The following is a 12,719-nucleotide window of genomic DNA, read 5'->3' on the forward strand; positions in this document are numbered from 1 at the left end:
TTTTTTTTTTTTTTTTTTTTTTTTTTTTTTCCATTTCGGGCCTGCCCCTGGGGCCGCCTCCCTCCTCCTCTCCGTGTAACTCCTCCTCTCCTTCCCAGGAGTCGCAGCCCTCCCCGCTGGCCCTGCTGGCAGCCACCTGCAGCCGCATCGAATCTCCCAACGAGAACTCAAACAGCTCCCAGGGCCAGCAAGGCGGGAGTGGGGAGCTCGACCTGAACGCGGCCGCCGCCCAGATCGCCCAGTCGGCCAACGGCTGGCAGATCATCTCGGCGGGCTCCAGCACCCCCACGGGCTCCAAGGAGCCGGGCAGCAACGGCAGCAATGGCAGCGGTGACGCCTCCAAGAGCCGCCCGGTGAGCGCGGGGCCGTACGTGGTCACCTCCGCCTCGGGCCTGCAGAACCAGCAGGTGCTCACGGGCCTGCCGGGAGTCATCCCCAACATCCAGTACCAGGTGATCCCCCAGTTCCAGACCATAGACGGGCAGCAGCTGCAGTTTGCCACCACCCCTGCCCAGGTGAACGTGCAGCAGGATGCCTCCGGGCAGCTCCAGATCATCCCCGGCTCCAACCAGCAGATCATCACGAGCCGCGCGGGGAGCAGCAACCTCATCGCCATGCCCAACCTGCTGCAGCAGGCAGTGCCCATCCAGGGCGTGGGCCTGGCCAACAACAGCCTCTCTGGGCAGACCCAGTACGTGGCCAACGTGCCCGTGGCCCTGAACGGCAACATCACCTTGCTGCCGGTCAACAGCGTGGCCGCCAGCCTGGCGCCCACGTCCCAGACGGGCACCCTGAGCAGCTCGGGCTCCCCGGACAGCAGCTCCCAGCCGGCCACCTCGGGTGCCACCAGCAGCTCTGCCAGCACGGCCTCGTCCCAGGCCAGCTCGGGCGCCTTCTTCACCAACGCCAACAGCTACTCCACCACCACCACCACCAGTAACGTGGGGGTCATGAATTTCTCCACCAGCGCCACGGTGGGAACCAATTCGCAGGCACAGACGCCCCAGAGGGCCAGCAGTGTCCCGAGCTCGGACTCCCTGCAGAGCCCCGTGTCCGGGGTGGCTCTGCAGCCAGGGCAGCAGAAGGAGGGGGATCAGAGCCAGCAGTCACAGCAGCAGCAGCAGCAGATCCTGATCCAGCCCCAGCTGGTCCAAGGAGGGCAGACAATCCAGGCCCTCCAGACCACCCCGCTCTCCGGCCAGACCTTTGCCACTCAAGCCATCTCCCAGGACGCCCTGCAGAACCTGCAGCTCCAAGCTGTCCCCAACTCCGGCCCCATCATCATCCGCACGCCCACGGTGGGTCCCAACGGGCAGGTGAGCTGGCAGACCATCCAGCTCCAGAACCTGCAGGTGCAGAACCCCCAGGCCCAGACAATCACCTTGGCCCCCATGCAGGGAGTGTCGCTGGGGCAGACGGGCAGCACCAGCACCACGCTGACCCCCATCGCCTCCCTCCCCAGCGGCACCGTCACCGTCAACGCCGCCCAGCTCTCCTCCGTGCCGGGCCTCCAGACTATTAACCTCAGTGCCTTGGGAGCATCCGGGATCCAGGTGCACCAGCTGCAGGGGCTGCCCCTGGCCATCGCCAACGCCCCCGGTGAGTGCTTTGGTTCCTGTTTGTAGCCAGGCAGAGGAAGGTGAGGGGGAAGTGGCGTCACCCGGCCGGGTTCAGCCGCGGCTGGGCCGTGCCAGGGCTGGGCTGAGGGTGGTCGGTGCCAAATGGAGTTGGCATCTGGGCTGGCTTCCTCCCTCGGGAGGAAGTATGAAAGCTCTGTGGATCACCACAAGGCACTAAAAGTCTTTTTTCTGGGGGGAGTTTCTGAGCTAATTAACTCTTGGGTTGAGTGAAGAGGGAGGAGGTGGCTGTGAGGGGGAAGGTGGGGGGACAAAGGGGATGTGTGGGTTTGTGTGAGGCCACTGTCCTGCCCTGATGGCCACCCAGGGGGTCTCGGGTCAGGGCTGAAGGGAGAACCCAAGTCCAGCTCAGCTCCTCGGCTGAGCCTGAGGAAAGAGTCAGGGCTGTAGAAAACTCGGGATTAACTGAAAACCCCGTCAAAACAAACACAGTCACGAAGCCACGGGGAATTTCCACACAGGGGAGGAAGAAAGAGCATAAAGTGAAGTGTCCGGGTGCTGCTGCAGGACACCACGACCTCCTCGTGGTCCCGTGGGCACAGGGCACCCTGCTCAGATCCCCCTGGATCTGTTCCATCGCCTCCCACTGCCCGGGAAGGGGGGACGTGTGGGTGTGGGGAGTGAGCTGGAGGCTGCTTGGCTTCCCTTGGAGGGGCCGTGAGCTCCCTCCACGGAAGGAATCGGTTCTGGGAAGGCTCTCTGCTTGCTTTTCCACTGTTTTCCTTGGGTTTTTTGTTGTTTTTTTTGTTCTGGCTCTGGCTAAGAGGGCTGTTGCTGGATTTAGTCACAGCTGAGAGGCAGCAGAAAATGTTGCTCAATCCAACTCGTGCTCCCCTCTCGCGAGAGGCGGCGGCTGCTGCTCTCCCGGGGTTGTTTTGCAGCATTATTTTGGGCTGTTGCTACAGCAGCTTGGCTCGCAGGCATCCACGGGTTACTACAGCCCGGGATTAGCCTGATCCTTGGATTTCCCCGAGCAAAGAGACCCGCGAGGGGCTGGAGCCGGAGGGGGGTGACGCCCGTGGCCTCTTTGATCCGTGGGGATGCAGGGGAGAGTTGGGGGTCTGTGTGTGGTTTCCCCCCTCCCTGATCCCCGTGCCTGGGGCTGCTCACGCCGAGGCCGAGCTTGTTCCTTGTTTTGAAGGCGCTGGAGAAACGCATGGGCGAGTCCCAGTTCCTGTATTCGTGCCTGGCTCTGCCCCCCGGAGGTGGGACAGGGAGGAACGTTCTAGAGACCACCCATCCAACGCGCTCACGCTGGGGAGCCGCCACCTCCTCCCCCTCCTCCTCCCCCTCCTCCTCCTCCTCCTCCTTCTCCTCCTCCTCCCCCTCCTCCTCCTCCTCCCCCTCCTGCTGCTGAACAGCGGCCTGTCCAGCCCTTGATCCGCAGTGACGAATTCCCAGCCTGGCTCTGCCCCAGCCCCGAGGACGCGAAGTGACGCTCACAGCTCACGCTGCTCACAGCTCACGCTCTGCCGTGACGTGCTGACATTTGAAAAGCCAGAGCAGGGTTTCCAGGCGTTTTTTGGGGGGCACCCAGCTCGGTGGGATGGTCCGGGAGGCTCCTGGGATGAGATGGTGGAAGCTGTGGCCAGGACAAGCTTCCTGGTGCTGATCCAGTGACAGGATTTACGTGGTTTGACTCCAGGCTGGAGGAGTTTTTCTCCAGTCAGACATGGCAATGGGTCCCTTTGTCCCCCAGCCCCTCTCCAGGGGGTGCTGAACCCCCCCTGGACCTGGGTCCATCCCACCAGGGGCTGTGAGTGTGGGTCCCTCCCAGTGGGAATTTGAGAGAGCAGTGTGTTCCCAACACTGCCCGTTGTCCAAATCCCTGAGCATTTTCCATGTGGAGCCTCCCCAGCGGTTGTGAGTTCGCCCCACATGTGCTGGAACTTTCTGCTCGAGGCGAAGAGTTGGGAGGGATTTTTGTAGCAGAAAATACTCCTCTGTTTCCAGGGGAGGAGAATGGAAAACGAGCCCCAGGCTTGCTGGGCAGGGGAGACTGTGGCTGGTCTTGGATCCTGCAGCGTGTTGTGGGGTGGTGGGTGGGAAACAGGGGGGCGTGGCAAGGGCTGTGGTGGTCCCAGCTGTCCCTTTAGGTTGGCAGTGCCACATCTCCTGCCCCTTCCTGCAATCCTGCAATCAGCTCATCCTCCTTGGGGTCTGCAACCTCTCTGTGACCCCTCTCCTGACCCCACTCTGTGGATGGGGTGCTGTGTCTCCCAGCCCTGCAGGAGTTCAAGGGCAGTTGCTGGTGACATTTCTGCTTTTAACTTTCCTTTTGGCAAAGGAAAGAGCCCTCCCAGGAGAAAATGACACCCGAAAAGGGCTTTAAAACTCAGCCTTTTTGCTCCCTGGGCATGAGGCAGAGCCGATGGAACTCGGCGTCTGTGCTAATGAGGTGACTTGAAGGCTGATTCCTCCTCCTCCTCCTCCTCCTCAGCCGGGCTGGAAGGAGGCACAGGAAGGTCTGTGACTGTCAGGGGCTGGTATGTGGGCGAACAGGCCCTGCAGCCGGCTCTGCTCCGAGGGGAAGGCGCCCACAGAGCCGGGGAGGGGATTTCCTGGGCTGGCAGTGCCCCAAAACCCGCCCCGGGGTTGGTGCCAGCGCTCCCCACACGGGACGGGCACCAGGCCTGGCCTGGGTGAGGAACGGGGGCTCTGGGGTGTGCTGGGCACTGGTGGGGGCTGGAACACCAGGACCCCTTAGCGGGGCTGTGAGCCAGGAGAGCAGCGTCACCCCAAAGTCGCCCCAATGTCACCACGAGCCCGCTCAGGGAGGGGACGTCCTGCATGGGGAGAGGGGGGTGGCAGGGAGTTTGTGACACCGGGGTTTCTCTTCCCCTTTTACCGTAGGGAGGAGGAGGCTGTTCTTAGCTCCATGTCCATGTAGTGCTGGTGGCTCTGCCCTCGTGTCCCTGCCCCTGGCAGAGCCCTGCTGCCCCCATATCCCTGCCCCTGGCAGAAACCTACCTGGCTGAGGTGTGTGCTGGGTAAACCTGGCTGGTGATTTCCCCTGAGCTCAGCTCTGGAGTTAAACCCCCTTGTTTTGGGGGGCACTAAAGGATGTTTGATCCTAGGGGTGGATGGAGCTGGTGGGTGCCCAGAGCACTGGTGGGACTGGGGGGGTGCCCCTGCCCAGGGATGTGTGGGCAGGACGAGCTCCTTTCCAAGGCTCAGGATGGAGGCTGTGGGAGAATCGAGCAGTTGGACATCAGGGCTGTCCTGAAAGGAAAAAAACCTCCACAGGGGAAGTAACCCTTGGGAATGTGTTCACCAAAGACATCCTGGCTCTCTGCTGCCACTTTGTCCTTCCAGGGCTCTTCCCAGAGTCAGGCCACTGGCACAAAGACCTGATTGTTTCCTGTTTTCTGTTTTTAAGGGCAGCTTTGTAGTAGGGCCTTGATGAGACAACTGCATGGCATCGAGTGTGGAGGGGAGGGGAAAACGGGAATCAAGCCCTGACAGGATCTCTCCCTGACGTGCCGTCGCTTTGTTTCACTGCACCCATGACATCACGTCAGAAAATAGTCATATTGTGAAACTTCCTCCTCTAAAGTCCAGCTGGGCTGGACTTTACATCCCCTCTGGATTCCTTGACTGACCTCTCTCCCTGTCGTTTACAGGAGGACGGACACAAATCCCGAGAGATCCCAGGGTTTGCTTGGGAAAAGGGGGTGATCCCGACAGAGGCTGTGTTAACGCAGTGCAGCTTTGTCCCGGGGAGGTTGTGCCCCACAAAAAATCCCTGTGGCTCTGGGGCTTCATGGGGCAGCCCTGATCCTCTTCCTGCTGCTTTTCCTTGTCTTTCTCCTCCTCCTGCTCCGGGCCAGGGCTCGGCTCGGGGCTGGGAGCGGGTTGGCAGCCGCGCCGGTCGGACGGGTCGGGTGCCGCTCACCCACCCCGTGACTCCTCCCGGGAGAGGTTCCTCTCCCGGCTCCGGCCCGTCTGCCGGGCCCTGATCTGCCCCTTTCTTTTATCTGTGCCCACCCCAGCCCTGCTGGAGCCCCATCCTTATCGCCCCGTGCAGGAGCCGCATCCTGGCTCCCGGGGCTGGGGGAGTTTCCATGTGGCTCCTTTCCAGAGAGTCGGCTCCCACCTCCAGCCGGCTCCCCATCCCATCCCAGGATGCCTGGGTTAGATGCTGTGAGTGATACAGGCACAGATTCCTCCTCTGTGGAGGGATGTGATTAAAAACTCGGGATCTGTGGCTTGGAGAAGCATCTGCCCTTGGCTGCAGTGGGCGAGAGGCATCCGGAGGTTCAGGTGCAATGGAAGAGGCCTGCTGGGCTGCTTCTCCCATGGGAATCGCCCTTGTCCTCCTTCCTTTCATACTCCTCACTCAGGGATTTCTCTCTTTACCTCCCCTGGTGGTTTTGGGGTGGTTTGATGGAACCTGCCTGTACTGTGGTGCTCTGAGTGCTTTTGCCCCAGTGAAGGCTATGGCAAGACCAGAGGCTTCATCCTGGTTTTGTGACAATCCAGACAGGAATTAAGAGAGCAAAGGAGCTCTGTCTGTCAGTCTGCAGCACGACAAAGGTGTGTGGCAAGTCCTGGAGGATTCAGGGATGTCACAAAGTGGACGAGGTGATTCCCTACCTCAGTCTTAACCCATCAGCTCCAGCCCTATTTACTCCCTCTCCAAAGGAAGTGTCATTTTTCGTGACGCACAGAAACCTCTGGCAATTACAGGAGTTGTCCAACTGGCCGGTGACTTCTCAAGCCATGAACCCCCAAATTAGAGCACAATTACTCGAAGGGCTGCAGGCTCCCAACCTGCCCCATCCTCGTGCAGCCGGGCCCTGTGTTCCCTGAGCTCCGAGGACTCGCTGAGGCAGAGCTTGGCTCGTTTACATCAATGAGCTCCTAGTGCAGATTAACTCATTTTGCAAATCACTGAGGAAATCACACGAGTCAAAAAATCAAGGGGATGTCGCTCCAAGCCCAGTTTTTGTCCCTTGGTGCAGCTTGGTTGTCTTTGCTCTCTGTGTGGAGCAGCTGTGGCGTGTCCTGTGGGGAGAGCAGTGAGCAGACACCCCGAAAACTGGGGAGGAAAAGGGGAGAATTTGGGTTGTGAGCTAGAAAACGTGAGGTTTTGGAGTTTTTTTCCAGCTCACTCGTGGCTGGCATCCATCCCAAGGGGAGACATGCCGAGAGGTTGAGGGTTCCCTGGGTTTTCTTCCCTTTCTTTTTGCCTTAAAACTTCCTTGTGCCTGGAAGCCACGTCGTGCATGGTGACAACTCCCCCCCCTTGTCCTCTCCTGCCTCTGCCCTGGCACGGCTGCCAGTGGTGCAGAGTTTGCACAAGGAGCCCTGGTTTGTTGGTTTTGGGTTTTATTTCCAGCTCTTCCCCTAAAAATGAACGTGGGGTCTGTTTCCCCTTTCCTGAGGTCGGCTGGGGTGGATGTGAAAGCTCCTCTCTCTCCTCTCCACCGGGCATTTCTCGCCTCCTGTTAGTTTGCTAAATAAAGCGACCAAACCGAAGCTTTTTTCCTCTTAGCAGCAGGTAGGAGACAAGGAAGGCCTTGTCTGGAGAGAATTCCCAAGCCAAGGCTCCGGGGTTTGGGGTTTTTAGTGGGAGATCAGCAAACTGCCCCTTTTCTGGGGGGTCTCAGAGGTCCCCATCCCGTGCTGGCAGAGCAGGGCTGGGTTCAGGAGCCGGGATCAGTTCCTGTCTCCTGCCTTCCCAAAGTCCCTCTTTCCTCCCCAGGCTTTTCCAAGGATTAACCCACCCCCCCCTTGCTCCATGAATATATTTTTGCAGGGCTTTGCTGACCTGAGCGTGGAGCAGGGGCCTGGGAGCCTCCAGGGAAGCTTTAGTCTTAGCAGTGATGTGTATTAGTGGGGATAATAAACATGAATTATCCAGCTTTCCCCTGAACCTGCCATATCCTGGAGACTTGGGCTCTCCTGGTCAGTGAGGGATGATCCCTGCACGTCTGGGATCTGCCTTCCCTCCCCATCATGTCTTTATACCTTGATGAGATGCAGCCAGAGATTACCAGCGGGAGGATTTGGGTTTGTTCCCCTCCTCCTGACGTGCCAACAGGCTGGAAAACGCCGCGTGGGCTTTTGCATGTTTGAGGATTGAAGCCATTCCAAGGCGTCAGGGCTGGATTCTCGCCCTCCCCGGTGTATTTTTGGGAGAGAACGTGTGTTTTCTCCTTCCTTTTTCCAGCAGCTCTCCCCGGCCGGGGGGGAATCTCTAATCCGTGGCTGTAACAAGCTGTTGGCGTTGGCTTAGAAAGCTTAAAACCCCCTCTCTGGTTCCCTCCATGCTGGGGTTTGACTGTAAACACATCCCAGGAGCTGGAAAAGGGGAGCACTGGAAAGATTTTGTCCTAAAATTGCTAAACTGGAATGTGGCTGCTGAGGTACAGGAGGGCTCAGCCAAAGATCTCCGGGCGAGGCTTAAAATTGTGTCACCATCAGAGGGACAGTTCCCTCCTCCCTGGGGTGGCATCAGGCAGCCAGGCCTGGCCTGGGACAATATTCCTGTGCATCCTGGGGCTCTGGGATGAGGGCTGGAGCCACAGCTCCAGGTCACAGGCTGTGGTTCAGCCCAGTGTTTCCCCCTTCCCTGAGTGACCAGAGGGGACTGAAGGGGACCATCTGCAGGGATATATGGATTTTACTTGTGCTTTGACACGGGATGCTGGGGCATGGACACATGATGACATCCTGGATGGCATCCCAGCTGCTCCCTGTGCCCTGTGACGTGGGCAGAGCTGAGTCAGGCTCTGCTCCCTGGTTGGTGCTTTGATCTGGGATTGCTTCGGTCCTTGACAGCAAAGGGCTTGCCCAGCACTGCCTTTTTCCCAGGAAATCTGGATGCCTGTGCACTCGGGGGCAGAGCAGCCAGCCCTAATGCCAAACCTCCTCTCTCCCAGGTGAGGAACCTGCCATAACTCTCACGGAACCTCCCATTCTCTTCCAGGTGACCACGGAGCTCAGCTGGGTCTGCACGGTGCCAGTGGGGACGGGCTGGGGGACGAGAGCGCGGCGGTGGAGGAGGGAGAGACCAGCCCCGACCCCCAGCCCCAGCAGGGACGGAAACCACGGAGGGAAGCCTGTACTTGTCCCTACTGCAAAGAAGGAGAGGGCAGGTGAGCTGCTCCACCACGGATCTGGCATCCCCAGTGGAATTATTTAGCTTGGAAGGTGCCCCTGAGGTCACCGAGTCCAGCTGTTTCCCCAGCACTGCCAAGGCCACCACCAACCCATGTCCCCAAGTGCCACATCCCCATCTCCACCTGGGCACCCCCAGGTCCTTCTCCAGCTTTCCAGCTACTGTTGCCCATCCCTGGAGTGTTCCATGGGGCTGTTGTGACCCAAGGGCAGGCCCTGGCACTTGGCCTGGCTGAACCTCACACCGTGGGCCTAATCCCACTGATCCCGTGGCTCTGGCCAGTCCTGATCCCTCTGCAGAGCCCTCCAGCAGATCCACATCCCCCCAGCTCAGTGTTACCTGTTTTAAGGCAAAAGAAGAGAGAAGCAAAACCCAGGAGCCCCCCAACCTCTCGGCGTGTCTCCCCTTGGGATGGATGCCAACCACGAGTGAACCGGAAAAAACCTCCAAAAACTCACATTTTCCAGCTCACAACTCAAATTCTCCCCTTTTCCTCCCCAGTTTTCGGGGTGTCTGCTCACTGCTCTCCCCACAGGACACGCCACAGCTGCTCCACACAGAGAGCAAAGACAATTAAGCTGCACCAAGGGACAAAAACCAGGCTTGGAGCAACATCCCCTTGATTTTTCACTCATCCAGACTTTTCTTGACTCAGGCGGAGCAGAGCTCAGTTCTCCCTCCAAGGGACGGGTCTAACTCTTCCCCCTCCTTTTTTTTTTTTTTTACAGGAGCTCTGGGGATCCAGGTAAAAAGAAGCAGCACATCTGCCACATCCCGGGCTGCGGGAAGGTGTACGGGAAGACCTCTCACCTGCGGGCTCACCTGCGGTGGCACACGGGCGAGAGGCCCTTCATCTGCACGTGGGTGCTGTGCGGGAAGCGCTTCACCCGCTCCGACGAGCTGCAGCGGCACAAGCGCACGCACACAGGTAGGGCCCGGGGGCTGGTGGGGGTTCGGGCACTCCAGGGAATCCTGGAATCTCCCAGAGACATCCGCTCCCGACTCCCGGCCTCGTGCGGGACAGCCCCGGCAACACCCCGCCCCGCCCGATCCCAAAAAGCCAAACCCCCGGGTTGTGCAAACCCCGAGATGAGCTCAGGAGGTTGGTGATAACACCGGGGTTGTGGGTTCAGTCCCTCACTCAGGAGTTGGATTTGGTGATCCTTGTGGGGCCCTTCCAACTCGATATTCTGTGAAATTACGTCTCTGAAATGTTCCTTGAGCTCTTGCATCCCCAGGGAGCCTGTCCAGTGCCCCACCACTCTTAGGGGGAAGAACTTTTTCCCAAAATCCCATCTAGCTTCCCCATCCCTCCATGATCCCTTAACCCCTCTCCCTCCCAAGTGACCCCAGCCAGGATCCCAAATTCCCAACCCCAGGAGCTTTGTGCAAACCCTGAGATGAGCTCAGGAGGTTGGTGATAACACCGAGGTTATCACCACTCAAGAGGTAGATTTTGGTGATCCTTGTGGGGCCCTTCCAACTCGATATTCTGTGAAATTACGTCTCTGAAATGTTCCTTGAGCTGTTGCATCCCCAGGGAGCCTGTCCAGTGCCCCACCACTCTCAGGGGAAAGAACCTTTTCCCAAAATCCCATCTAGCTTCCCCCCGGGATCCCTCACCCACCCTCTCCCTCCCTTTCCCAGGGGAGAAGAAATTCGCCTGCCCGGAGTGCCCCAAACGCTTCATGCGCAGCGACCACCTCTCCAAGCACATCAAGACCCACCAGAACAAGAAGGGAGGTGCCACCAGCGTGGCCATGAACGTCTCGGCCGTCCCCATGGACACGGCGGCCTCGGCCGAGGGCAACGGCGGGGCCACGCCCTCGGCCCTCATCGCCACCAACATGGTGGCCATGGAGGCCATTTGCCCCGAGGGCATCGCCCGCCTGGCCAGCAGCGGCATCAACGTCATGCAGGTGGCCGACCTTCAGTCCATCAACATCAGCGGCAACGGCTTCTGAGCCCGGAGCCGCCGGAGCCGCCGGAGCCGCCGGAGCGCGGCGAGGGGCCCTCGGCGCCTCCAGCACTAACCCCCCGACCAGGATCGCTGCCACCTCCGGGGCCGCCGACCACGTTCGAAGGCCAGAGCTATATATGTATATTTTTTAATTTCGGCTTGACCTTATTATTATTATTTTTTTTTTTTTTCGGCCCTTCTTCCCCTTCTCCCTTTCCTCCCTCCTCCCCCCCCCGCCCGAGGTTCCGTCGCCCCTCGCAGCCGCCGTCGGCGCCTTCATGCCTTGGTAAAAAAAAAGTAAGAAAGGAAAGAAAAAAAGGAAAAAAAAAAAAAAAATTCCGTGATCCTTTTAGCGAAAAAAAAAAAAAAAACAACCAAAACAAAAAGAAAAAACTCGACAGAGATACCGACAAAATGACGACACACACATGAAAAACAAAACAAAAAAAAAAAACAAAAAAACCCACAAAAGCAAAAAAAAAAAAAAAAAGAGAAAAGATTCTATATTATTATTATATATATAAAAATATGAAATGTGTTTGTTTGAGAGAGGAGAGAGATGTTGCTGCGACCATGGCGTGGTCCCTTTGATGCCTTATCCTGGAGCAGGTCGTCCCTCTGGGGCGGTTCGGACGGTGCCCGAGCTCTCCTTCCCTTCCTGGATTCCATTTTACATCATAATCCCTAAAAATCCCCTGACCCCCCTCACTCCCCCTCCCCTTCCTCGGGCTGTCGGATGCTTTGCTTTGAGGTGATTCTGTAATTCCTTTCTCTCGGGGGAGATTCCACTGGATTTTTCACCCTTGTACTCCCACTGCCCTCCCCTGCCGGCACTGGACCTTGGCGGGTTTTCCTTTGGATCTTTGTTTTTTACCAGCCCTTTTCTTGGCAAGGATCCCTGTCCTGTGGGAGTGGAGCACTGGGATCCCTGTCCCGTGGGAGTGGAGCACTGGGATCCCTGTCCCGTGGGAGTGGAGCACTGGGATCCCTGTCCCGTGGGAGTGGAGCAGTGGGATCCCTGTCCCGTGGGAGTGGAGCACTGGGATCCCTGTCCCGTGGGATCAGAGCACGTGGAGTCGCTCTGACGGGGGGTTGTGGGCAGAGGGGCTGAGACCTGGCCAGGACCCTCTCTGGGGGCAGTTGGAGCCTCCTCAGGGGAAATGTTGATATTTTTTTTTGGTAACAGCCAACATTGGTCTTAAGAATAATAATAATAATTAGGAAAAAGGAGCATCTGCAGAGCTCATCCAGCCCGGAGCGAGGGGGAAGCACCGGGATGGCACTCAAGGGTTTTGTTGTGGCACTGCTTGGAGGTGGCTCCTAAAAAAGAAAAGGGGTGTTTGGAAACGGGGTACAGTTCAGGAAAAACCTTTTTGGTGTTCCAATATCCGGCTCTTCCCGCCGTGGGAGGGCCAGGACGGCTCAGTCCTTTCCGTTCTTCCTCCCACACCCTCCTCTTCCTGCCCCGGATGATATCCGTGCTCCCTGCGTTGGGAACAGGCCAGGGGGGGTTGATTCCATCCCAAACCAGGGTGGGATATGGGATATGGATCCCAACCTCCCCCCCCTCCCCTCCCTGGAGGCTGCAGGGAGAAGTCTTGGATTGTTTCCAAGCAGCAGTTTTGGGGTGAGCTGAGCAAGGAGTTCAGTCTGAGCTGGAGGGGGGAGCAGAGAGTGGGGTGGGGGTCCCAGGAATGACCCTGGGATGTGGAACTATCCTGGCTCTGGGGATGAGGAGGGCGCTGAGCTCAGGGAGAGGGTCCTGGAGTGCTGGAAGGGCCTGGGGCCATCCCTGTTTGTGGTGTTGGGGTCAGTGTGTTACCCCTTTGCTCTTGGGGGTACAGAGGAGAGGACCCCCATGCTCACCCCCCGATCCATAAATCCCACCTGCCTGGGATATCCTCCCCCCTCAGGGCTTCTGCTGGGGCATTTTCTACAAAGAGGTGATTTTTTTTTTTTCCCTGCCTGGGAATAATCTCCGTGGCATGAGGAGAGT

At 58.5% G+C, this 12,719-nt stretch overlaps 1 protein-coding gene across 3 annotated transcripts in view; it reads left to right on the plus strand.

Moving 5' to 3' along the window:
* SP1 (Sp1 transcription factor) overlaps nucleotides 1–11,898 on the plus strand; it is a 13,541-nt gene extending 1,643 nt beyond the window's left edge. For all 3 annotated transcript variants that reach the window (XM_017839664.1, XM_017839665.1, XM_017839663.1), the window contains exons 3-6: nucleotides 99–1,599; nucleotides 8,572–8,740; nucleotides 9,492–9,691; nucleotides 10,411–11,898. In XM_017839664.1, coding sequence (XP_017695153.1) covers nucleotides 99–1,599; nucleotides 8,572–8,740; nucleotides 9,492–9,691; nucleotides 10,411–10,727 — 2,187 coding nt within the window. In that variant the 3' untranslated portion in view covers nucleotides 10,728–11,898. The remainder of the gene's footprint in view (nucleotides 1–98; nucleotides 1,600–8,571; nucleotides 8,741–9,491; nucleotides 9,692–10,410) is intronic.
* Nucleotides 11,899–12,719: the final 821 nt, after the last annotated feature.

Source organism: Lepidothrix coronata, unplaced genomic scaffold, assembly GCF_001604755.1.
Source record: "Lepidothrix coronata isolate B3197 unplaced genomic scaffold, Lepidothrix_coronata-1.0 Scaffold447, whole genome shotgun sequence".
In the NCBI taxonomy this organism is placed as follows: Eukaryota; Metazoa; Chordata; class Aves; order Passeriformes; family Pipridae; genus Lepidothrix; species Lepidothrix coronata.